Source organism: Rhinolophus ferrumequinum, chromosome 15 (assembly GCF_004115265.2).
Source record: "Rhinolophus ferrumequinum isolate MPI-CBG mRhiFer1 chromosome 15, mRhiFer1_v1.p, whole genome shotgun sequence".
Taxonomy (NCBI): Eukaryota; Metazoa; Chordata; class Mammalia; order Chiroptera; family Rhinolophidae; genus Rhinolophus; species Rhinolophus ferrumequinum.
In genome coordinates this window covers 36630347-36658223 of record NC_046298.1, presented here as the reverse complement: position 1 = coordinate 36658223, position 27877 = coordinate 36630347, and the positions used below count along the sequence as shown (strand labels likewise).

Genomic DNA, 27877 nt, shown 5'->3' with positions numbered 1-27877 from the left:
AGGAGGGCGAAGCTCACAGTGGCCCATGCGGGAATTGAACTGGCAACCTTGGTGCCATAAGCACCACGCTCTAACCAACTGAGCTAACTGGCCACCTCTCTGTAAAGCTTCTAAAAGAAAACATAGAAGAATATCTTTAAGACCTTGGGAATAAGCAAAGATTTCTTTTCAAGATACAAAGAAAATCACCAATTATAAAAGACAAAGGGCTAAAAACCTACTAGAAAAATGGGGAAAAACATAAGTAGGCAATCACAAAAAAAGATTTTAAAATGCTCAAGCACACTCATATTTAAAGAACTAAGAAAACACTGAGATACTGCCTTTTATGTATTCAATTGGTAAAAACTAAAAAGCATGACAACACATTCTGTTGGCGAGGCTGTGGAGTGGGGGAAACAGGCACTCTTAAACTTTGCAAGTGGGAATGAAAACTGATACAACAGTCCCAGAAGGGAATTTAGCAATACCTAACAAAACTGCATGTGTACTTACCTTTTGACCCAGCAATCCCACTTCTAGGAATTTACCCTGAAGATCTGCCTCCAGCAATACAAAAATACATATATACAAAGTCATTTATTGAAGCACTGTTTCCAGTAGCAAAATATTGTAAATGACCTAAATGTCCGTAATAGGAAAGTGATTGAATGGACTGTGATAAATCCATATACTGGAATATTATGTAGCTATAAAAACAAGAACTATGAGTCAATCTCTTCAAATTGTGGTGGAGGAATGCCCAGGATATATCACAAAGTGAAAGAAGCAATGTTCAAAAAAGTATCTAGAGGATGCTATATTGAATGCAAACAATGAAGTCATTCAAAAAAAACACATGTATCTGCTCATTTGTGCAAAAGAAATACCAGAAGGATAAAGCAGAAACAAATGAGGTTGATTATGTACAGGGAGAAGGCAGGAACCACAATGTTTTCATACTCAAAATATTGTGTCATATAACTAAACAACCAGGATGTGGGGGAACCCAGAGTGTAGCACATAAAGCTAAATGTATGAAAAACGAGTAACAAAACTACACTAAAGAGTCTGGCAAAGAAAAGAACTAAACTGAGAAACTGGAACAGTTTTTGACTATACACTGTAAGATTAAAGAAAAAAGTTGCACACAAATACTTTACTGTGGTAAATTTAGTTTTTATATGAGTATGGTTAACAATTCTGAAACTACTTTACATGTATTCTAGGATATGTGTAAAAAATTACTGACATTAAGAAACAGGTTTCTCATTGTCAGAGAAAGAAATTACAAATATGGAAATAGCCAAACCTGATGAGAACAATTCTCTTTGGGTTTTGCGTGTTTCTGCACACCTCGCCATTAGAGGCACTAAGTGCTATTACTTTGTACTATTTCTCCAAGATGTTTATATAGTGAAGAGCCTTGAAAGACAGAGATATTCTGCCTTTAGAGCAAAGGGCAGACATGCTTACTACCCATTATAAAAGATTCAGGTTCTCTAAATTCATGGGAGCACACAAATACCTTTGCATTTTGCATCACTCTATGGGTGCAAGTGAGCCAGTGTAAGATAATGTTTATATTTTGGTTATTGCTATGATCAATAAACTGTCTTTCATCTCTGACCCAGAAGTCTCATGTCTTTTGCCAGCATCTATGAAACTGTGGCAAATTAACTTGTTAACTTATAAGTAGGGTAAAATCTCAGACTTTTCACAGTTGTTGACAGAATCCTGTGGTATTGGATTAGAATTGAAAGTATGAGTATAAACTGGTGGTTTTTTACAAATAATTGGTAGATAAATAGATACAGATGTGTATACACACATTTGTATATTTGGAATAGAAATAAAAACAGCGTTGTGTTCTTAAGAAAGAACATCAGTTACAAAGGAACTTTTTTTAAATGGGGTGCTTGCTCTTGCTTAGATCTCAGATTCTAGAGACATAGCCTTTTCATATATCACTCAGCAATTCCAATGGTAGATAGATAAACTCATGCACATGCTCCCTATGTAAATTAATGCTTGTGGCGTTTTTATAAAGTAAAAAAAACAACAACTAGAAATAACTCAAATGTCTATCATTAGAAAGGATGAGTAATAGTGGATCAAAGGAGGAATACAATATAACAAAGAAACATGAACCACTACTAGATCTAATATGGAAAATTCTCAAAAAGTTGTACAAATGAGCAAAAATAAGATAAGATGGCAGAATTCATATAAAGTTTAAAAACAAAAGAAAACTACAGTATAATGTTTAGAGAGATACATATAAGTGAAAAAAACCCTCATACATTAATCCAATCACACAAATCACATAAACACCATGGGAACATAAAGCTCAAGATAACCTTCGACCAAAGCCAACAGGGCCGCATACACATGGCCGCACACGGTCACAGGCATCACACACCTGTAAGTGGTCGCAGTCACAATAGTCACAGGTACCCCACCTCTACTCTGCAGCACACGGTCACAATCACACATCCCTACGGGGACAAACGCTATCACATCCACCAAGTCACAAGCTCCCCATCACCGCACACACAAAGCCGCACGTGGTCCCAATCACTCACACACACACACACACACACACACACACACACACACATCACCCGGTAGCGTCCAGTCCAGGCTCCCAGACTGCTACACACGGTAATCATGGAACAGCAAGTCACAACCACACGGTCAGTCACCACACACCACCACAGACATAGTCACGCAATTTGAATCTCACCTCCTCCGCGGTACAAAGCTGAGGCTCCGGCTCTGGCTCCGCCCTCTCCTCCGGTTCCTCACCTCAGGCCTTCGGAGCTTCCAAAGCAGCAGAACCCTACGGAGATAACACTATAGCAACTGCTGGTGTAGACCTGAGGGTCCCGCCAGCGCGTGACTTTAGGGCTGAATTCACGCGAGAATCACGTTCGTGCCGAAGAGTCCTCTAGGAAATGTAGTCAGATAAGTTATCTGAGGCGGGCAAGATGGCACAGGATCCTCAGGATTTCTGTCAGGGCTTAGCTGTGGACCCGCCGGAAAGTTTCTGCCCTCTCATCGAACCACGCACCGGAGGCCTCACAGAGCCCGGCTAAGCCTCGAACCATAGCTCCCAAAGAAGGGCACTCCGACGCGTTTGAAATGGGTTTCGTTCTGGGGCCGTTGTACTACCCCAGGAGTTGGACAGGCTCAGCGATAGGCGGGCTAGTTTGCAAGGGAAGATAATACGCACCGCCGAGCCTTCTGGGAAATGTAGTTCAGAGCTGGGAAAGCCGTGGGCGCACCATTTGAAATTCGCCTTGATTCTTCACACCCTACTCTTAGCAGCACCCGGAGATTTCTGGGAGTGTAACTGCGCCCGAGGAGTGCACAGGTTTCCTTAGTCTCCGTTTTGGCCGTTTTTCTTTCCTGCATGGCTTTGGCTTGGGGTTTCTCAGTGCAGAGGAGCTCTGGAACCTGAACTTCTGAGTCCCAAAGCTGGTCAGGGAGGCCGAAGGAGGAGACCAGAAACCTGAAAAGGGATTAGGGAGGATGGTGGGGAGAAATCGCTAAATGTGAAACCGGGTGGGGGAGGCTAAAGGGGAGTTTCCAAAATTGCGAAGGGAGCTGGTATTATTGAGCTGCTGACTTTTGTGTGAATGTCCGGACCTGAGAATAAGTGGGCGGTGAGGCAAGTTTTGTAGGGAAAAAGTCATTGAGTCTAAGCGTGTGTGTGATTTAGGATGTAGTGGGTCGTAGAGAGAAGGAGAAACTAGATTCAGGATTTTGTGTGGGAGTGTGTGTAAGCGTGAGATTGGGATTATATTTTGTAATTTCCGATCTTCATCGGTAAAACAACAAAGATATCTCCTGGAGCATCAAATTTTTAAATTTTTTTTTTTGAAGATTGGATGGGAGAAAGGTTAAGTAATTGAGCTGATAAATGATTTAAAGCTTGACTTTTATGTAAAACCAGAAGCATCTATTACGGAATAGAAATAAAAACAGCGTTGTGTTCTTAAGAAAGAAGGTCCGTTTCAAAGGAACTTTTTTTAAATGGGGTGCTTGCTCTTGCTTAGATCCCAGATTCTAGAGACGTAGCCTTTCAATCTTACGGGTTTTTTCCGAGTACTGAGGAGGGGTGTCGATCTAAGGTCTAAGAGAACTAATTTGTAAAGTTCTGGACTAAGACATAACTTTAAAGTTTGAAGGGCAGTGTCGACCATTACAAATAGCAGAGAAGTGAATTAGGCAGTTATTTCCGTTTTCTGAAGGAAAAAACCATGGTTTAGAGAGATCAAGGAATGTAACTTTGAATATGAGCCTTCCTCACGGAGCCTATTCTGTTCAACTGATTTACTAATCTCTGGTTACCTCCAGGCCAGGTGGATTTTGTTAGGTATGAAAAATTGCTTCTAACTGCAAAGATGCTTTCTTCAAATATTTCATTGCAGTTATTTTTAACGTACTTTAAATAAAAGGCGAAAGTAAGGTAGTGGTTATAAAATTCGTGTAAATAAACTTAATATATACAAACGAAACCTTGGAATAGGATTAAATGCTTAAAAATAGTCTTAGGAAAAAATAAATAAAACCTATATAAAAATGTTTAACACACTACTGAAAGGCACACACACAAAAAAATACTTAGCAAATGAAAACATACTATATTCTTGAATAGAAATCCTTTTAACATAAACATGTCATTTTAAATTAGTTTATGAATTTAACATCACATTAAAAAATAATATATTTTTCTAAATAGACAGGGATTATTCTGAAATTCAAGTGAAAAAAAAACACAAAGGATAATGTTACCGGTACAGGGGTCCTTGCACCTCTCAGTACAGAAATCAAGAGAGTGAGTGAAACAGTTTGCAGAGAGAAAGGTTTATTACAACGAAAGCTTGGTGCACCAAGGGAGAACACTCGTAAAGAGAATGGATGTGGCTTCCCGAGGTCTATGGACACATTATTTTTATGGATCTCGGGCTTAGGGGCTGGGTTAATTTTGAGTAAGGGGAGGAATATTCATGAGTTTTCCTGGAATGGGGCGGGGAATTCCCAGAATTAGGTTCCCACACTCTTTTTTGGTCTTACATGCACCGCTCTGGATCTGTCACAGCACTGGTAGGTGTGTTTAGTATGGTAATAGGACAGGTCACTCAGAGGACAACTAACTGGTGCGGAGGCTTGGTTTGGGGGACTTTTCCTAAATATGATTACATTTCTTTTGCAGTTACCGATCCAAATATTCTTGTTTTTATTGGTGGAGAAGTATAACACGTGGTTGCTTCCCCAGAAGCATGTTTTGGCTACGTGACTACCAACCACAATATACACTATATCTGGGGGAGGGGGGTGGGGGGGAGTAGTGTGGGACAATTGGGGCTAGTCTTACCCAGATAACAAAACATACTCTAAAACTTCAAAAATTGAAATAATATGGGACTGTCGTCTGGACAGACCAGTTGAACAGAGAAGAGAATCCAAAAATAGAACCAAATGAAGTATTTCAGAGTATGGTGAATGGGGCACTTCAAATCAATTGGGAAAGATGGACTTTTCAAGAAAGGTAATAGGGACAATTTGGTACCCTTTCTGGAAAAAGAGAATGGATTATGCCGTGTCCTGAACCCAGAGTCAACTCCAAATGGGTCAAAATTGAAAACTAAAACAAAAATTACAAAACAACATTTGAGTGAATTACTTTATAGCCATGGAATACGAGGCCTTTTCTAACTTCAAAATCCAAAAATCAAAACATAAAAGATTGATCATCCCTACTACATGAAAAAAACAAAAGTTAAAGTGACAAACTGGAAATATTTGCATTTTATGTTACAACCAAATGGATAATCTCCCTAATATATAAGGAACACCAAAAAAAATTGATTAAAAAAAGACTAACAATGCAATAAAAATGGAGAATTAGATTAATAAATAATTCAGAGTCCACATATGCTCACCCTCATTCATAATAAGATAAATGCCATTAAAACTATACAGAGATACTGTTTCTTATGGACTAAAATGGCAAAAATTGCCCAAATTTGAAAGCTTATATTGCTAGAGGGACTGAAGATTAGTGTAACCTTCTTGGAAGGCAATTTTGGCAGTTCTTTCAAAATTCCAATGTATTTACCCTTTTACAAAGCAATCCCACCTCTGAGGTTTTATCCTACAGACCTAGTTATGATGATGCATATCCAAGGTTATTCATGCAGCATTCTTCACAATACAAAAATAGTCATAGGTAAGCTATTGAACATAGTGTAACACTATGTAATTAGAGGGGGGAAAAATGAAAGCATTGTCTTTGGCCTGATATGAAAATCCCACAAAATAAATTAAGTAAAAATAAAAAAGATGCAGAACCTTATGTTATATGTATGCTACTTTTGTATAAGAATAAATATTTGTAATTGCACAAAGAACTGAAATTTGCATAAGGAACTAATAAAAGTGATTTCTGCGGCCAACATTGGACAAATACGGACAAAGAAGGGAGTAATTTCTCACTTTTTTTGGATACAGTCTTTCTACATAAGTTTTTATTCATTATCATCCTTACATGATATGAAAGAGTTGATTTTTTGTGTTCATCACATTTCTTTCCAGAAAGATGTCACAACTACATTCTTGACAATTTCCTTGGCTTTCTTGAAACCACTCTTTCATTTTTCTAATTCTAATCATCTGATCACTAAAACAAATTATGAACAACAGCAACAAAAACATTAGTGAATTGTTTTTCCACTTGTCTTTTAAAATTAAGATTCTGTCATTTACCATCTTCTCTCTCTCTCTCTCTCTCTTTTCTTTTTTTTCTTGAGTAATCATATCCCACTACCATGGCTTCAACATTTACTGACTCATGACCAAAAAAGTTGTTTCCATTCTAGGTCTATCTTTTTTTGTGTGGGTGGTAAGTTGTATGCATACAATTAAGATAAAATTTACCATTTTAACCACTTTTAATGTATGGTTTAGTGCCATTAGTACATTCACATTTTTTTTTCTTTTTTTTTTTTTGACAGATGGAAATATTTTATTGCATTAATAGTCTAGTATTCCTCCTCCTATCCCTCAGCTACTCACAGATGGTGTATTTTTCTCTGGCGCACTGTGGGTCCCTTTCTGTATGTTTCCAAACTGCTCTGGTCTCCTGGTTAGGTGGCATCCAAGAGACCAGTATTAGGTTCAAACTCAGTTTCTACCTAGAAATGTCTGGGTTCTGCCACTGGAACCAAATCTATCAGCTGACATTTAACCTAATCTTACCAATAACAGCTTACTAGGGACTACCATGACCTACACTATACGTCTGCTTATGGCATAAATTGAGGTGTACTTTTCTTTACTACTGTGAATTTCAAGGGTCCTGGAAAAGATTGTGTCAGTGGTTGTTCACAAGGAGGAGGGAAAAGCCCTAATTCTTGTTAAGCAAAATTGGTGTCTGACTTGTTCAACTTATCAAATTTGTGGACTACATGGAAAGCCTTAAAAAACTCATTGAAGTCGATGCCTCCATCTTCGTTTAGGTCCATTTTTTCAGCGAGTTCATAAACTTGGTGATCATCAATATGAACATCGTAGTGACTACTGAAAAGTTTCCACATGGAATTAAATTCTTCCATGGAGATCAGACCTGAGTGATCAGTGTCAATGATATCAAAGATGATTTGCAGGTCAGAGCGGTATCTGTACAGAGTTTCAATTACAGCTGACTGAACCTCTTTCACAGGCTTTTGAATGTGGATATCGGAAAAGCAGGACATGTAGTCAACATTTCCATCTTTGTCTGTGGTGACCAGATGCGAACTCAGGGATCTCCACGCTAACTTCAGCCCCAGAACGTTCTGCATGGAAAAAGCCCACTGGCCCAGAGAAAGTTTCCCTGATTTTTTGCGGTCTTGAAGTTGGAAAGCATTAATGAGGTCAGTTTTTCGTGAAATTATTCTCTCTTTTAATATCCTGATGGCACTACTTTCAATAGTAGTCACCCTTTGGTGAAGAGGCTTTGAGCGTGTAGCCTCAGTTACTTGGTACTGGAAAAATCGAGGGCGTGTACCACGGCTCAGCTTGATATAAGCTCCTCGATTGCTGCCTTCTGCATAATAATTAGATGCAGAAAATACAGTAATAACCTTCCCATTATGGGTGATTTCATAGCCTTCGGGCTTGCATTCATGGGATCTAATGAGCAGCTTCAACTGGAACTTACTAAGAACCTTGGCGGTAACATCTGGTCCAAAATAGTAGCCCCCTCCTCGACTTGTGTTTGGATGACAGCCTCTTTTGTCTCTGGGATCACTCCACAAAATACTGATAACCTGATCCCATCCTTTCTGTGCTACCTCTTCAGCAAAGGATAAACGTGTTGTTCTGACTCCCTGAAGCGTTTCTCCTTTACTTTTCCTAAACTCAGCACCATAGCCTCTATGCATTTGAATTGGTGGCATCAGCACAGACTTCATTTTGTTTCTGCTTAAGCAGTGGAGAAAATTCAAGTCTGTGGACTCGGATATCCCACCATGTATGACCAGGATTTCTTCGTCAATGATTGTACCAATTGGGAGCCAGGCATAGACTTCTTCCAAGACCTGTAAGATTTTCTTTCCATATAGCTTATATTTATGCATGACTTCTTTTGAGAAGCCATACCTCATATTCATCAGAAAATCTTCATGGTTCCCTCTGTTCAAGTGCACGTCATTGGGATAAACAAGAAAACTCACGAGCAGGATCATGAGGATCTCTATGGAATTATCTCCTCGATCTACAAAATCACCATTAAAAATGTACGCATTGTTCTCTGATGGGAGACCATTCTTATAGAAGATCAAAAAGAGATCATCCAGCTTTCCATGCAGATCACCACAGATTGTTACCTCTTTGGAGGGAGAAGTTTTTACGAGATTAAAATTCGGCATTTGCTTCAGGGCTTTCTTGGTTTCAAATAGTATCTCTAAGACATAACATGCATGAAGTAACTGATGTTGCTTGTAGCCCTCAATAAGTGACTCAACATCAGCAAAAGTGAGGGGAAATTGCAGCTGAGGACCGCCGTAGATGTCTGAGATTTCTGACAGCATCCCGTCGTCGTCGTCGTCCATTATATCCCTTTCATGCTGGCTGGAGACATACAGTCGATTGACTAATCTGAGATCTTTCGCGCGGATATGTCTGTAGTGTTCCAACACGAAGGTAAAGAAATTGGATAGCTGCAGTTGGCTTTGTTCGTCAGCATATTCGATGGACTGGAAGATGTGGAGGGCAAAGCGTTCTCTGGTCTTTAATTGAGCACGGTAACGCCGGTACCAGCTCTGGATTACTAATGCGGCAGCCAGTACTTTATCAGATTCTTTGGTTTTCTTTGAAGATGAAGAGGTACAGCCCATGTTCTCTAAATCGTGTGTTTTCACAAAAAACTTCAACTTCTTATTCCAAGACAGTGTTTAGAAAATGTCTTCCTTTATGCTGTGAGGTGCCACTCCTAGCTGAGCCAGAGATCCTGATGGGGAAGACACAGGAGGGAAGGAGGAAAGCACCCGTTAACAACAAGTTATCTGAGGACTGCTCCTACATTCACATTTCTGTGAAATCATCCCATTACCCATCTCCAGAACTTTTTCATCATCCAAACTAAAACTCTGTACCCATTAAACAATAATTGGTCATTCCCCCTCCGTGATAACCATTGTTACTTTAAGTCTATGAATTTGACGCTTCTAGGTATTTCTCATAAGTAGAACTATACAATCTTTTTTGCCCAGCTTATTTAGCTTAGCATATAATGTTTTAATGGTTCATCCATTAAATCAATGTTCATCCAATTCAATGTCATGAGCACTTTCCCTTATGTTTTCTCCTAAGAGTTATAATTTTAACTCTTTGTTTAGGTCCTTAGCCTGTATCAGAATTTCATTCCTTATAAAGGCTGAATAATATTTCGTTGTGTGTTTAAACCACATTTTGTTTGTCTAATTTATCTGATGAAGGACATTTAAATTGTTTCCATCTTTTGGCCATGTGAATAATGCTGCTGTGAACTAGGATGTACAAATACCTCTTTGACATCCCGCTTTCAGTTCTTCTGTGTGTATACCTAGAAGTGGCATTACTGAATCTTATGGTAACTAAATGTTTAATTATTTGAGGACTCTCCATACTGGTTTCCACAGTGGCTGCACCATTTTACATTCCCATCAGCAATGCCCAATTTCTTCATCCTCATCAACACTTCTTATATTCTGGTTTTAAAAAATAATAATAGCCATCCTGATGGGTATGAAGTGGTATCTCATTGCCGTTTTGACTTGCATCTCCTTAATGATGTTGAGCATCTTATTGGCCATCTATACATCTTCTTCGGAGAAGTGTGCATTCAAGTCCTTTGTACCTTTTTAAAATGTTGTTTGTTTTGTTGTAGGATTTCTTTACTTTGGATAATAATACCTGATCAGATATATGACTTGCAAATATTTTCTCTCATTCTGTGGGTTGTCTTTTCACTCTTGATAGTGTCCTTTGATGCACAGTTTTTAATTTTGATGAAGTCCAGTTTATCTATTTTTTCTTTTATTGCCTATGCTTTTGGTGTCATGTCCGAGAAATCATTGCCAAATTCAATGTCATAAGCATTTTCCCTTATATTTTCTTCTAAGAGTTATAATTTTAGCTCTTTTTTTAGGTTCTTGATCCATTTTCAGTTGGTTCTTTTATATGGTATAAGAGTCCAACTTTATTCTTTTGCATGTGGATATCCAGTTTTTCCAGCATCGCTAGATTATTTCCAGGCTTATATAATACTAACATGAATTTATTTGTAATCAATAGTCCTTTTTGTTTGAGAGTTCCCAAGTCTACCCTAAGATTTGATGATTCAGTTGAAGGACTCATAAGACCCAGAAAGGCTCTTATACTCATGGTTATGATTTATTACAGTGAAAGGAGACAGATTAAAACCATCAAAGAAAAAACAAGCATACAGTAGAGTTTAGGAGAGAACACGCACAAGCTTCTAGTTGTCCTCTAGCAGTGGAGTTGCACAGACAGCACATGCAAAGTATTGCCAACTAGGATAGCTTACTCAGGCTTTGGTTCCCAGGATTTTTAATGGGGGTCAGTCACATAGCCATGAGTGTTTATGTGAATGACCTCAGCCCCCCAAGAGATCAAAGTGAGAAACAGCGTGGTTCAGCACCCCTGGCATACAAAAGCGAGTATTCACCATAAATCACATTGTTAATATAAACAATCTGGTGTGACTCTAGGTCTCAGAAATTCTAAGACACTCTTCTCAGGCAGATCAGGCAGGATATTTCAAGGGCTCAGAGGCTGTCTCCCAGGAGCTGGTCAAGAGCCAATCCTTTCTTTGGAACGTGCAGGGGTTGAGCATCCCAAGCATGCTGAGCTAACTCTACTACACATTTTTACATATAGATTTGTATATATATTAGTATATCTATGATAAATCTCCAAACTGGAAGTGTTCTGTCAGAGGTGTTAAATATATATGCAATTTTGATAGATAAAAGGCGAACTGCTGTTCAAAATCTGTGGACGAAAAAGAGGTTCTACAGAAAGTAACCTCACAAGGGTGATCTGATCATAAATTCCTAATTAGGTAAGTCATGGTGAGTAGTCACATCCCAGGCCTATAACTTCTTTAGTAAAAGGTTTATCTGTACCATAAGCAAGTTTATCTGCCCATTGTTTCTGTGCATCTAGCTTAACACACCTTTGAAATGCCTCCTGTCAGACCCCTCAAGCTGAAACAACTCTCAAGAGAGCAGTTAACGATTCTGTAATTCAATCCCTTGCTTTCTCCCACCTTCATGTAATCTTCCTTTCATTCCCTCTTTAATTCCAAATGCATAAGAGAAGCTGTAAACTGCTATTCTAGGAAGCATTTTTCTTGGTCTGTTGAGATCTTGTTTCCAGATGTATCCTGTTTGGCTCAAATAAATTTTTATAAAAATTCTCTACATGTTTGAATGTTCTTATGTCAACAAATGTTAAACCAATTTACAGTACTAGAAGAAAATGAATGAACCTGCTTTTTTACCTATTCTATAAGGTCCATTTATTCAGCAAGTTATATTGAGTGCTAACTATATGATAGACACTAAGATACATCAATAAATAAAATGGACAGATACTGTAACCCAGAACCAGCTCAAAATGGTCCTATCCTGTTTAATGAGATACTGAGTTACTTTTCAGGGACAATAGACCAAAACCGCAAGTCATACAGCTGAAGCATGCAGAGAGGAGAAAACTTTGACCTCCAGCTGCACTGGAATCAAAGTCTTGCTACCCCTCCCCACCATGGAACCAAAGGACCAGGACATAACCAGAACTTGAATGCCAGAACCCCTTCAGAAGCCAAGGGTCCCTTGTCCAGGGAGATCTGGTATTGACACCTCCTTACCATAGATGATCAAGTTTCAAGGTCTTCCAATTAAAACTCGCCCCACCAGCGCTTCCGCATACCTGTTCCCCCTAACCCTTAAAAACCTTTAACCTAGTTCAGCAAGTGAGATGGTTGTGAGGCACCCTCAGGTCTCCTATTTTCTTGGTTTGCGCCTTCTCAATCAGTAAACCTTTCCTTACTCCAAACTCTGACATTTTGAATTTTGGCCTTTTGAAGTGTTGGGCATATGAACTTTGGTTCAGTAATAAAATCCTTATCCTCAAGGAGATTTCCATGTAGTATTGCCAGACAATAGAGGGTGGAAAGAGACAATAATCAAATATGTAAGTGTGTATGAGTTCAAATGGTAATAAATGGCATGGAAAACAATAAAACAGAGAAAACAATATGGAATGACAGAGAGATGCAATCTTAAAGAGAGTGGTCAGGAATGATTTCATTGTGAAGGTGAAATCTGGCTAAGATTTGAAAGGGAAGAAGGGACCAAGACATGGATATTTTGAAGGAGAGCATTTTAGGGAGAAGGAATAGCAAGTACAAAGGCTCTGAAGCAGGAGCTAAATTTGAGGATAAGGGCATAATCCTCCAGACTTCCAAGTCTGCTTAAGACTGACACCAGCTGCAAGTTCAGGGTCCCCATGGGCACCTTCACTTAAGATCAGCTGGCCAAAAATTTGGAGGTCTCATAGATGACCTCAGTTTCAATAATTTGCTATAACAGCTCATAGAACTCAGGAAAATGCTACTTATGATTATAGTTTTATTACAACAAAAGGAAAGAAATCAGAACCAGCCAAAGAAAAAGGCGCAGAGAGAAGAACCTAGAACCTGAAGGGTTCCATATGCACAAACTTCCATGTTTCCATGGATGCATTACCTTCCCAGTGTCATTGGGGACAATACGTGCCTAGAGTATTGCCGACCAAGGAAGGTCACCCAAGCTTCTATGTCCCAAGTTTTTATCAAAGCTTTATTACAAAGGCATGACTGAATCACTGCTCATGTGATTGCACTCAATCTCTAGCCTCCCTCCACTCACTAGCAGTCAGGCTGTTACATGGTTCAAAGCCCCAACTGTTTAATCACATGGTTGGTCTTTCTGGTGTGGCCAGTCCACACCCTGAGTCATCTTACCATAAACTATTGAGGGTCCCACCGTAAGTCACCTAACAAAGTATTAGGTATGGTCTGAGGGTCCATCATGAACAGACTCTCTGTCACTTGGGAAATTCCAAGGTTTTAGATGCTACCTCCTAGGTTCCCAGACAAAGGCCAGACCTCTCTTTACGTCAAGTTGTTTTTGTTTTTTTAATTGGGGAATATTGGGGAACAGTGTGTTTCTCCAGGGCCCATCAGCTCCAAGTCAAGTCATTGTCCTTCAATCTAGTTGTGGAGGGCACAGTTCAGTTCCAAGTCCAGGCACCGTTTTGAATCTTAGTTGCAGGGAGCACATCCCACCATCCCATACGGGAATTGAACTGGCAATCTTGTTCTTAAGAGCTCGCGCTCTAACCAACTGAGCCATCCGGCCGCCCTAGTAAAGGTAATTCTTCACTGCATACTCTCAGTGATCTTGTGAAGAGTTATGTATTCAGATGCAACAAGAAAACTAGTATTTTCAGGCTTTTTTTTCTTTCTAGAGACATTTCTCCTCTAGTTTTCTTCCTGCTGTGATCTAAACTTTATATCTAAACCTGTTAGTTAGCTGTCATCCTGCGACATTATATCACCATCCTCGTGGGAATTTTCCTGAACTTCTATCCTGTTTGAGGTGCATTTCCTTAATGTCATCTCTTCCTTTCTCATGAGCTACTACTACATTTTTGTGGAACACATTCTCCAGTAATATCCTGAATAAAGTATTTGAGTGCTTGCATGTTTAAAAATGTCTCTATTTTGTCTTCACATTCATAATTTGGATAGATTTACTTATAGGTTAAAACAATTTTTTCCCTCAGAATTTGAATGCACTGTACCATAGCTTAACATAAATGTAGAGTTTATGATGGTAAATGTGTGACCTTTGGATACTTGTTCCATTGTATACATGTTCTTTCTCTCCGTAATTAGAATTACCTGTTTGTCCCCAGAAATATGAAATTTAACAATGATATGCATTACTGTGACTCTTTTAAAAATTTGCTGTAAAGGACACTCAAGTATATCTTTTAATATGGAGACTCACAATGTAATTTTATGAACTTTTTAGTTTTTTGAAATTTCCTATACTTGATTTTTATCATCTCTCTGGATGTCTTTTTATTTATTTATTTATTTATTTATTTATTTATTTATTTATTTATTTATTATGGAAAATTTCATACATATACAGAACTAAAGAGGACTATGTTTAGACAATTGTTGAAGCACTGTGGATTTAGCCTCTTCTAATCTTTTCCCCTCCACTTTTCTAACTGTATTTTTGTATATTTTGTGAGGTTTATTCAACTTTTTCTTCCAAACCTTCTTTTAAATTGATTGTTTCTAAAAGTATATTCCTTTATAAGACCAGATTAGTTTCACGGCTTTACTGCTGCAGTATTTTCTGTTGGCTATGATACTTTTTGTTCATTTGGAGAGTTTCTTCTAGTCCATGTCTTACATATCTTGTTTTCATATTCAAGGTTTTCTCCAGTTATTTGTGATCCTTGGCAGTCCTTTCAAATTTAATATGAACTAAAAAGTTGATTATACTATCTGAGTCCATCAGCTGAAGGCACCTAGGAAGGTAATTCAGTTTTCATCTGCCATCTGCTTTGCCTGTTATCCCCAAGTCCGTTGCCTTTGTGACTAAGTTTCTCTAGATAATTAATCTCCTATATCCTGCCACAGTGATATTGTGACAGTCACCTTTCTGAGGTTGACAGACCAGCTGCTCTTTAAAAAAATTTTTTTCAGCTACATTCTTTGTGTACTTTGTAAAAAATCCAATTTTTTTGAGGTATAATTTACATACAGTAAAATTTACCCCTTTTAATTGATCAGAGTTTGGTAAATGATTAAGTGTTGCGACCTGTACAACACAAGCAGTGGGAAAAGGCAAGGGAGGCGGCGAGGGCTAAGTTTTGTTAAGAGAAATAAAGACAAAGACACAAAATGCAAGGAAACCACAGAGGACCAAGGGACTCACAGCCTCAAGAGACTGGAGCCCCGAATCGGGTCGTTGTGGGTATTTATTAGCTTTTTACAATAGGCATCACATGATTCTGGGCAGGGTCTGCAAAACTCTTACACCACTAATACAATTAGCATATAGCCAATACCCAATCATACTGTCCCAAAGCAACCTGTGCATGCTGTCCCCATGTGACCAAGGTGCGGTATGTACAACCCCCGGGGGAGTAGGTCTCTCAAGGTAATTTTTCCATGAGCTAAGCAGGGAGCGAGCTGGTTTTGCTCAATTAACGTTCCTAGCACAATAGGGTGCTGGACAATTGAAGCATGCGTCAGCAGCTTCCCAGAAAACATTGGAGGAGGGGTATTCCTCTTAGTGTTAAGGCAAACTCATGGGGGTCCGCGGGGTCCCGTCTGGCTTAAGTCGTCCCTCCCTTGAGGAAACTTACTCGTCTTTGACTGCAGACCCAGCATACTGGGACCAAGAGAAGAGACTTATAAACTCAACCCCTAGGGGAGACAACCCCACAACGCTCTTTCCTATGGAAAGGATGGAAGGGACAGACGGTTAGGATGCTGTGTGACAATTAAGAATTATTTGCCAGGGGCCGGCCCAGTGGCTCAGGCGGTTAGAGCTCCATGCTCCTAACTCCGAAGGCTGCCAGTTCGATTCCCACATGGGCCAGTGGGCTCTCAACCACAAGGTTGCTGGTTCAACTCCTCGAGTCCCACAAGGGATGGTGGGCTTCGCCCCTCGCAACTAAGATTGAAAACGGCACCTTGAGCTGAGCTGCCTCCCGGATGGCTCAGTTGGTTGGGGTGCGTCCTCTCAACCACAAGGTTGCTGGTTGGACTCCCACAAGGGATGGTGGGCTGTGCCCCCTGCAACTAGCAACGGCAACTGGACATGGAGCTGAGCTGCACCCTCCACAACTAAGACTGAAAGGACAACTTGAAGCTGAACGGCACCCTCCACAACTAAGATTGAAAGGACAACAACTTGACTTGGAAAGAAGTCCTGGAAGTACACACTGTTCCCCAATAAAGTCCTGTTCCCATTCCCCAATAAAATCTTTAAAAAAAAAAAAAAGAATTATCTGCCAAACTTAAAGTCAGGAAGCTCTCTCGTATGTTTTCTTATAAAAGTTTTATAGTTTTACATTTCGTATTTAGACCTATGATCCATTTTGAGCTAATTTTTGTATAAAGCTTATGACAAGGTTTATTTTTTTGCATATGGATGTCCAATTATTCCAACACCATTTGTTGAAAACACTATATTGATTTGCTTTTGCGCCTTTGTCAAAAATCATATGCAATTACATTTCTGGATTCTAATCCGTTCTGTTTATTTGTCTGTTCGCACCAGTACAACACTGCATTGAATCTTACAGATTTACAATAAGCCTTAAAATCAAGTAGTATGAGTCATACAACTCTATTCTACTTTTTCACATTTGTTTTGGCTATTCCAGTTCTGGCCTTTGCCTATTTTTAGCTGTTTTGATGTATTTTCTTGACTGCCAGGAGCTGAAACAAAACACACACACACACCGCCATCTTTCCTAGTCTTTGCAGATTGATTCTGTCCTGCGGCACACTCTCAATACTTAGCTAGGATTGCTCTGAGCTTAGGCATCATCCCTAGGTGAAATCTTGTTTTTCTCAGGTTTTAGAATGCTTTTTGTGTGGGCATGTGTTTCTAAAGTCAATATATATAGAGTATAAATAGATATTTGAATGTTCTGCTTCCTCAGTCTTACCCCAGATTCCCCTCCAGGTCGTAGACGTCTCCACCAATAATCTCTTGACCCAGGTATCTATAAGTGTTTGTAGCCCACCTTGTAGCTATTATGAGCAGTGCCTATTTTCCCATCTGCATTGTGATTTATGCAAAACATTTGAGTGCCTTGTATCAGCCCTTTTATGTATCCTCAAGAAAGGTTAGAAAAGATGTAAACGGCAATTTGTAAGGATAATCTGCTCTGCTCCCTCCAGTTTGAGGTGTGTGTGTGGAACTGGGTTGCAGCTTGCTCAAGACCAAGATCACTGCCACGCTGGGGAGGGGTGGGGCAAAAGTTAAAATGCCACAAAACTTTACTAATATGTTGAAGATGGCTTTTTCTTGATTGGGCATTTGCTTGTTCCTATAAACCTTTGACTGTTTTCCAGAGGTACTACAAAGTTCAGAAAGCTTCAGTTTTATTCAGTTTCTGGAGGTGTGGGGGTGAAAATTAGCTTGGAGCTTCCTAGTTCAACATTTTGATGATGTCACTCCCAGGAATTATATCTGTCATATATTTCCTGTTTCAACAATCCTTATTTTAAAGTGAAATTGGGGGTTAGGGAAGTTTTATAAACTCCCCCCAAATTACAGACCTTGTTAATGGAGTTGGGATTACACTTCTAATGATGTGTCTTTGTTTTACTTACCATATATTAGGAGCACATAGTAAGCATCTGATCAGATGCTTAGCCCGTATGTAACTGACTGTGGTAGGATTAAGCAGGAAATGGATTGTCTTAGCTTGGGCTACTATAACAAAATACCACAGACTAGGTGGTTTAAACAACAGACATTTATTTCTCACAGTTTTGGAGGCTGTAAAGTCCCAAGATCAAAGTGCTGGCATATTTGGTTCCTGGTGAGGGTCCACTTCCTGGTTTGTACACAGCTGCCTTCTCATTGTGTGCTCACGTGGGCTTTCCTTGGTGCATACACAGGGAGAGATATCTCTCTCTTCTTACAAGGGTACTGTTCCCATCGAGTGTCCCACCCTCATGACCTAATCTAAACCTAATTACCTTCCTTAGGCCCCACCTCCAAATACCATCACACTGGGAATTAGGGTTTCAACATATGAACTCTGGGGGAATAGAAACATTCAGTCCATAATGGATTTTTATTCATTCAACTAACAAACCTTTCTTGAATATAATGGTATTAAACAGAGATGGCTTCAGAATCTCTGTTTAATACTGTGTTCAGAATCCTTATGCTGAAGGACATGAATTACAATTTGAATAAATACAAAAGCATACTATGTTTGGGGGCAGAATGACAATATCATCAATGGCAATTCTCCCAAAATAAATCTATAGTTTACACTTAATGCAATTCCAACTAGAATATCAAAGAGTTTTACAATTTGAGAAAACTTTCTTTGTGCAGAAATAAAATTAACTTAGATTAGGCAGGAAAACTGAAAAACAGAAAGGGACTTACTCCTATTATGCAGTATCAAGATACAATAAGACTAATGTTAAACTAATGTTATCAATTACTATGGCATTCGTACAGGAACAGGAAAAAATAGATTAATGAAACGATACAGAAATAGGTCTTGGTATAAATGAAAATACAAAGTAGTTTCAATTGAATAAGGAACAGATCATATGGGTAAGTGATTATATAGCAACGTTTCAGTTGAATAGGAAAAGGCAATATCAGTAAAATATTGAAAACAGGCTTATCCCACTCACCCATGTCTGGAAAGATGACCTTAGATTTACCTTTCTACCAGTTTCCTTGAAGAAAATATTGTAAATCTCTCATTTGTAGCCTTTATATGGATGGGGAGAACTATGAATTGGCATATAGACATTGATAGCCTATGTTACTAAGGCATCATAAGTCTTGGGAAACCAAGGCAGTGGCTTCCCTGTGCTTAAGTGGATATCAGTCTTACCACTGAGTGTGCCCCTTGTGATGGTGGCATGCCATGCAGATGCATTGGTGAATCACTGTAAAACGTCCTGGATGAGAATGTTAATGTTTCCCAATGCTGAGGTGACCACACCCATTCTGACCTCTTCTTCCCTGAGCAATGCTGAAGTCCTAGAAGCTGTGCTTGCTTGGACAGTTGCAGGACTGTCTGATGAACATATTGTGAAGATGTTTTCTTCTCAGGACATAGCTGGTCATAAACCTAATGCAGGGTTAAAAGCCTATTCTGTTTATTTGATTGCCAGTTCAAATCTGTGTTTGCTGCTGGTGTCAGAGCTCTGTGACAAGCTACTGAGCAGATGAATTATTTTAATGAATGATGCTTGTGCAATAGAAACCCATAAGAAGAAAATAACAGTGAACATTTTATATGACATTAAAAATTAAATTTTATATGGATTAAATATTTACATATTGAAAACGCTAATAAACAACTTGCAAGAAATCCTAAGAAATAATATATACAACCTAGAGATTAAACATCTTCCTAACTGACCCATAAGATTAGGAAAAAATGAATACATATTTGATTATATAGAAATTTAAAAATATTTTTATGGAAAAAGTCATTTTTATAACAAAAATTAGACAAATTTCTCATGTCTAATATATAAAGAGATCTTCAAAATTGACAAAAAGATACACAATCCACAATCAAAATTTACAAAGAAGCAAATCTAGGAGTAGGTGAGGTTTATAGTCATCAGACAAGCACGAATTTGAGTATAAGATAGTATAACACCATCTATTACAGGGCTAGAGGAAACTTGTCTTTTTAAAAATGACTGACAGCATCTATTAAACTTAAAAAGCAGTATATATCCTTTGATATGATGTCTAACATTCTCTTTCCTGTAATCTACCCCCAGCAATAAAAATACCTAAAATGTAAGGGCCAATTACACGGGTGTTCACTGTAGTGTGGTGGTGGCAATAACTACAAGCTGAATCAATAGGGGGATGGCTGAATAAATTTACAATGCACAGTATCAGAGAATACTGAGAAGCGATTGCTCATCTTACTTTATCAGATCATTATAGTTATTCTTGTTGCTGGGCCTTGGCACTGCCAATTATGGAGAGGAAAAGGTAGTCTTCCTAGTTGGTCTGAATTAAGAGTTCCTAGTTGCTCTGGTAACTTCAAAGGTTCACAAGCACAAGGGCAGAACACTTAAGGAATATGAGAGAATGTTTAATGAGGAATGGAAAGTAATAGAACTTAGATTCATGTAGCTATACATGTATGTTATTTGGGTACATTACCTCAGAAAATCAACCCCTGGCATTTGTAATCTTATCTCAAGACTAACCTTCAAAAATGCTAATAACAAGCGGTGCAGTGTTAGTTATATTAGCATTTTGATATTTTGAGTTTAAAAGAAATTGATGTATTTCAAATCAATCTAAGGTTTAACTGTTGCTTACTCATTTTCATCACTTCAAAAAGAGCACTAAAGGCTTTCTATATGTCAAGTTATTGCGAAAAGTGATCAAGTATCCCTTTCAAAAATCCTCCCAAAAGATTTGCTTCAAATAAAATACTGTTTAAGTCTGAGATCTCTCTTTTCAGCATCCTTTGCCCCCAAGAAAACAAATAAGAGGAAGGGATTGATTGTGTCTGCAGAATAGAGAAAAAAATTAGTCTGAGGTTAAAACTGAAGCTGAAATGCAAGAGTGGATGTTTTACTCTGGCATATTAAAAAATTTAAGAGTAACATAACATGGTTTCCTCATTTTTAAAATATCTAATTTCTAATGCCAATACTGGTTATATGGAGTATTAAAATTTTTAAGAAATGTTTCAGTAAAAACTAATTGTTTTTCTCTACCACATCTATACATGTATTATTATGACCCTTAAATGTATGTGATTCAATCAATCTGTTGCAAAATCATGCCATACTTCTAATAGAGAATATACACAGATTAGTGATGTGACGTGAGAATAAATTTAAATAATTGGATCTGTTAAGCTACCATCCCAATTTTAAAAATTATTTCATATTTTAAGACGTGATTTTAGAAAGATTTTCTATAAAATATTAGCATCTGACTGGGAATGTGAATCCACTTTAACATGTACTTTATATACAGCTTCCCTACTCCTATCTCTATCTTTTTTAATTTTCACAAGTTTAAAAGAAATAGCACAAAAAATAAAATAAGCACATATATTACCACAACCCAGAATTAATTAACATTTTGTTATGTTTACCTGGAATCTTTATTACTTTTTAATAAGAGACATTTAGATACAAAAACTGAAGTATCCTTTAACTACCATGCTTGATCCCATTTCCCTTTCTTTCTAGCGGCAACCACTTTTGAGAACTGAGTGTGTATCCTTCCAATCCATTCTCCATAGTTTTACATAAAAATGTTCATCCATAAGCAATGATTAATACTGGTGTTGGTTACCGGTGATTTATTTCAAATCCACACAGGTAGCATTATAACATATTCATCATTTTCATTTTTCTTCACTTTACATGATTTTTCAGATCTTTTCCTGTTAATATAGATTTAATTTGTTGTACTTAACTACTAGAGAATATTCTACTGTGTGACTACAACATATTTTATTCAACCATTTCACAAGACAGACATTTGTTTCCAATATTTTGCTAATATAATTCATGCTGCAATGAACATAAAGGTACATGACTCCCTGGGTAAATGTATCAGTTTCTTGGGTATATGTATATATACTCGAGTGAGTATCCTGGAGTCAATTTTAGAAATTCTTTCCTACTCCAAGGTTTTAAAAACATCCTCCTACAAAATTCTTGTATTACTAAGTTTTGCTCTTTGCATTCTACTCTTCAATATAATTGGATTTCATAATAAATAAATATTTTAATGTATGGTGACAGCAAATATCTAGAATTTTTCCATATGAAGAGTCAATTACCCTGAGACCATTTTTGACTAATCCATGATTTCCCTACCAACTTGTGATACCACCTCTATCAACTGCCAATTCCTCATAAAGGCATCCATATGTTTCTGGATACAATATTCTGTCACAATCTTTTTTTAATGACTTCATCAAGAGCAAATAATTGATGATTATGCATATAGCAAAACATATAACAAAAAATGACAATTTTCTATTTTAATTACAAATCTTTATACCTCTCATATCTTTGTCTTAATGCATCAGGTTAGGCCTTCCAAACCATGTTGATTAGTGTCCATGACTAGATCCTTACTTCAATGAGAATACTTCTAAATGTACAGCATTAGCAATGTTTGTTATGGGGATTCTGGGAGTACAAGTTTTTATGACACTATACTTTTTATTTAAAATCTCAGTACTTTTAAGTTTTGAATTGTTGCTGAAAGCTTTTCCCCATTCATGTCACTTTACTGTAAAATGAATTTTCTGATATACTATTAAGTAGGAATTCTGTTGAAGGTTTTCCTGAATTCAAAGCATTCATAGAATTTTAATGAGTATGAATTCTCTGATGTCTAATGTGATGTGACTTCTGGCTGAAAGCTTTCCCACAGTCACTGCACTGATAAGGCTTTTCTCCAGTATGGATTCTCATATGTAGAGCAAGAGTTGAGAACTGAGAGAAGGCTTTTCCACATTCATTACATCCATAGGGCTTCTCACCTGTATGGCTTCTCATATGCACAGTAAGAGATGAGCTTTGACAGAAGGCTTTCCCACATATTTTACATTCGTAAGGTTTATCACCTGTATGAATTCTCACATGTACAATAAGTGATGTGATTCGAGAGAAGGCTTTTCCACATTTATTACATTCATAGGGTTTCTCTCCTGTATGAATATTGTGATGTTTAATGAGGTATTGCTTCTGCCTAAAGATTGTTCCACATTCATTACATTTATAGGGTTTCTCTCCAATATGAATTTTCTCATGCTCAGTGAGATTGGATTTGCCACTGAAGGCTTTCCCACATTCCTTACATGTATAGGGTTTCTCTCCTGTGTGACTTCTCTGGTGTCTAATGAGGCTTGACTTCTGAATGAAAGCTTTCCCACACCCTTTACACTCATAAGGTTTCTCTCCAGTATGTATTCTTTGATGGATAATGAGGTTTTCTTTCTGGCTAAAGGCTTTTCCACACTCATTGCATTTAAAGGGTTTCTTTCCACTATGAATATTCTGGTGTTTAATGAGGTATTGCTTCTGGCTGAAGGTTCTTCCACATTGATTACATTCAAATGGTTTCTCTCCCGTATGAATTTTCTCATGCTCAGTAAGATAGGATTTGCCATTGAAAGCTTTCCCACATTCTTTACATGCATATGGTTTGTTTCCAGTGTGGTTTCTCTGGTGTTTAATAAGGCTTGGAATCTGAATAGAAGCTCTCCCACATTCATAAGGTTTCTCTTCCATATGATGTTTTTGATGAGAAAGGAACTTTTTCTTCTGGCTGAAGACTTTTCCACATTTACTACATTTGTATGGTTTATTTCCTGTATGACTTCTCAAATGTAGAGTGAGGGATGAGACTCGAGAGAATACTTTACCACATTCAGTACATTCATGTGATTTCTCTCCAGTATGCATTTTCTTATGCTCTATGAGGTTTTGCTTCAGGCTAAAGGTTTTTCCACATGCATTACATTCATAAGGTTTCTCTCGAGTATGAATTTGATTGTGCTGAAGGAGATCTGATTCAGTCTGAAGGTTTTCCAACATTCTTATCATGCAGATATTTTCTCCAAGACTTTAGTATCTCTTGACATGTGATACATATAAAAGCTTTTCCACACTCGCTAAATTCACATGCCTTCTCTCAAATATCAATTCTCAGGTATCTAATGAAGTTGAATTCATAATGGAAATCTTTTTACATTGATTATCCTGAGATTAGATGATTACAAAACAGGATGAAATATATCATTCTCAAATACTCTTAATGGTTCTTTCTTAGCTTGTCTCATATTTAAGTATAAATTACTTTCCAAACTCTTTTAAATTGAGTCTCATACGTACAAGTGTAGGTGTAGTCTTAAGAATCAATGTCTGTAATCAGGAAATATTTTTCTGTTTCCTAGGTTTTCTGAGTTTTTCCTTAGCTGTATTTTCGTGGAGAAGGATGAGACTTAACTCATAAGTCTTTCAGGTTGTGTCTTTATCTATTTATAAATTTCCCAGGCCTCTTCTAAAAGGGAGTATAAAAAAAAATCATCACTGAGTGTTAATAACTGTAAAATATTTAGTGCCTAGTAAGTAGTAAACATCCAATAAAGTAGCTATCATCATCAACATCGCTAACACTTGTGAATTTTTCCACTATTATTAAGAAAAATTCAGAAATGTGTTATTATAAAATAGACTCTTTACTTCAAACCTACTCTTCCAGTATAAAAGAAAGGTCAAATATTACAAACAACATTCATGGGTGCATCTAGCTTGAACTGCTTTTAAATGTAAACTTGCACACTTCATAAATTAGTAAAATAAGAGAAAACATAAAGAACAGGTAACAGGATGAAAGGACAAACACATAAAATCGGAATACCTTACGATGAAGGGATAAAAAAAATTAAATCAATAGGAGTGTTAAACAGGATATGTGGTTAAATAAGATATAGCCATGCACTACATGACAACACTTTGGTCAATGATGGACCACATATATGACAGTGTTCCCATATACACACATATATAACCTAGGTATGCAGTAGTCTATACCATCTAGGTTTGTGTAAGTACTCTATGATGTTTGCACAAGGATAAGGCCGCCTGACACATTTCTCAGAATGTATCCCCATTACTACGATCAGAAGACTGCATTTATTTCTACATCTTCCTCCTACTTCATTAAAATGACAGTAAGGGGTTGAAGGGGCACACATACTTACTAAACCCAAAAGGCTAGAAGACATCAGTAGATGAAAAGTTACTAGGAAATTTTGAATGGAAAGCAAATAAAGGACTGTAAATTAGCAACTCAGTGGCTTAAATAAAAAGCCAGCAGATGAGGATGACACCTAGAAGCGAGGTAATTTGTAACACTGTCAACAGAAAGGCTCAACTGGAAAGACTGGGTGAGAGTGGAAGGTTAGGCTTAAATAAAATGATTATAAAAAGAGCAGCTGATGCACCCAATTCTCCTGGTTGGAAGAAATAGAAATTTATTATCCAGACAAAGTATAATGGAGAGTCTCCAAATTTAGTGATGATAGGCAAAGTAGATGAGAGTACCATTACTTAAGAAGGGAATGAATAAAAGTTTGTATATAGAATAGGGTCCCAACCCATTTCTACTGCTGGACTCCAGAAAAACTGATGGCTGCCAGGTGTAAAATGACAGGTTCTTCTCTGAAAAAATGAGAAGACTGAGAACACCTATAGATACTGATATTTGGAGTCATATAAAGGAAGTATCTAGATATCTGACTGAATGCTGAACAGTGAAGCCCACTATTTTACAAGCCCCACCTATGCACAGAGATTGCAATAATCTTTCCAGTCCGAATGTTAATATTAATGTAGAGCTAAAGATCACAAAAATTTGATTAAAGCCCTAACATGAAAAATAGATAAAAATAAACAAAAAGAACAAAGCAAGGAACAGAAGAACACACACATATAAATGATACAATACTATAATTAGAATCACAGAAAACTAAGAGATTATAGAGCAATGAAATATTAACAGAGTTAATTCTATAAAGAAGTGCTTTTGAAAATAAACAGTATGATGCTGACCTTAAAAGTTCAATAGATTTGGAAAAGAGAATTCTTCCAGGATAAAAAAGGAAGACTGGAAGGAAGGAGGGGAAAATTAATAAAGAACTAGAGTAACGATTGGAAAACTAGTGTATTAGTGGAGGAATCCAGGAGGTTCAAAATCTACTAAAGGAGTTCCAGAGAAAGTATGAAAAAAAACAAATGCAGGAAATTTTATGAACCCCATCTTTCATATTAGCATGTTGACATTTTAAATTGATTAAATAAAAAATAGGAAAAATAGTTATATAAAATGTGGGAATAAACACCAGTAAACACAGTTAAATGAGTGAAAGTGGTTACCTTTGTGGAATAGGAACTGTGGGTGAGGAAGGATGGAGCAAGCATAGCTATATTCCTATTTGACTTTTAAAAGCCCTCTACAGAGATGTCCTTGAAGACTTGGGCCTTTCAACTTGAACCAATCTATAATTGTATAATAACTATAGACAGAGCTCTTTTTATCTAGTTACAATGGAGCTAAAAGAAAAGTATACATGTATTTACATAGCTATGTTTGCTTCCAAATTTGATATACTGCTTTAATTATTGATACTATCATTTCTGGATATAGAAGCTGTCATTGCCATCAATTTCAGTTTTCATTTATTGTTCTCCTTTCGTTATGCCTAATAAACTGGCACCCAAGCTCTTCTCTTGTAAAGAGCCCTTTTCTTGGCCTCTCTCTCTTTTTTATAATTGTTTTCCAATCCACCAGCTGGAAAACTTCAACTTTATCCTGATCTATACCTCTCAAAATTTTGTCCTCCTTTTCTTATAAATCATTGCAAGAACTGACTCTGTTGTCACTCATAGCAATGCTATAATTTCCATAATTAGGGTGAAAAAAACCCTCAACCCTTACCTCATACCATAAGCAAAAATTCACACAAAGTGAATCACAGACCTCAACATAAGTGCTAAAACTATTACAATAAACGAAAAAATGGGAAAGTTGACTTTATCAAAATTAAAAATTAATGCCCTTAAGAAAACAAAAAGGAAAGCCACAGACTTGGAGAAACTCATAAAGGGCTTATATCCAAAATATACAGAACTCTTGAAATCAATAATAAAAAGATACGGAAATGTAATGGCTCTGTGCGATGTCAGAGGGATAGTGGGTGGGGGAGGGGGGCTCACACAGTGTGAGGGATATAAATGAAAAACGTCTAAGTATTACTTTGTCTTGTGCACCTGAAACTAAAACAAACAAACAAACAAAAAACAAAACAAAACAAAATAATGATAATAAAAAGATAAACAATCTAGTGTTTAAAATGGACGAAAGACTAGAATAGACATTTCACAAAATAAGTTGTATGAATGGTCGATAAGCACATTCAATGAAGTTCATCTTAACTAGTAATCAGGAAAATGCATATTAAAATCCCAGTGAGATGTATTACACACCCATTAAAATGGCTAAAGTTAAAAGGCCTGCCAATCCAAGTGTGATAGCGTGAAGCAACTGTAACTCTCATACATCGCTGGTGGGAATGAAAAATGGTACAGCCACTTTGAAAAACAACTTGAGAATATTTTATAAAGTTAAATATACATTTACTACTCTACCTAACAATCTCACTCTTAGGCATTTATTAAAAAGAAAAATACATGTATTTACACAAAAACTTGTATGTTAATGTTCATAAAAGCATTATTCAAAATAGCCAAAAAATGAAAAAACAAACGTCTATCATCTGGTGAATAGACAAATTATGTCCATACTATATAATACTAATCAGCAATAAAAAAGAACAAAATATTAATATATCCAACATGAGTTGATCTCAAAATCGAAAATTAAGTCAAAGAAATTAAATGCAAAACATTATGTACTGTTGAATTACATTTATATGAAATTCTAGAAAAGGCAAAGCTATAATGACATACAATGTGTGATAAAAAAAT

General features: G+C 37.2%; 2 protein-coding genes across 5 annotated transcripts in view; both read right to left on the bottom strand.

Moving 5' to 3' along the window:
* Positions 1-27877, bottom strand: part of LOC117035346 (zinc finger protein 850) — a 102971-nt gene that overhangs the window by 25556 nt on the left and 49538 nt on the right. The window contains exon 6 of the mRNA XM_033129239.1: positions 22698-23951. Coding sequence (XP_032985130.1) covers positions 22698-23951 — 1254 coding nt within the window. The remainder of the gene's footprint in view (positions 1-22697; positions 23952-27877) is intronic.
* LOC117034933 (serine/threonine-protein phosphatase with EF-hands 1-like) overlaps positions 6823-27877 on the bottom strand; it is a 70662-nt gene continuing 49607 nt past the window's right edge. For 2 of the 4 annotated variants that reach the window (XM_033128432.1, XM_033128429.1), the window contains exon 3: positions 6823-9478. In XM_033128432.1, the coding sequence (XP_032984323.1) occupies positions 7404-9365 (1962 nt within the window). In that variant the 5' untranslated portion in view covers positions 9366-9478 and the 3' untranslated portion in view covers positions 6823-7403. The remainder of the gene's footprint in view (positions 9479-27877) is intronic. The other 2 variants (XM_033128433.1, XM_033128430.1) reach the window with 2 other exon arrangements.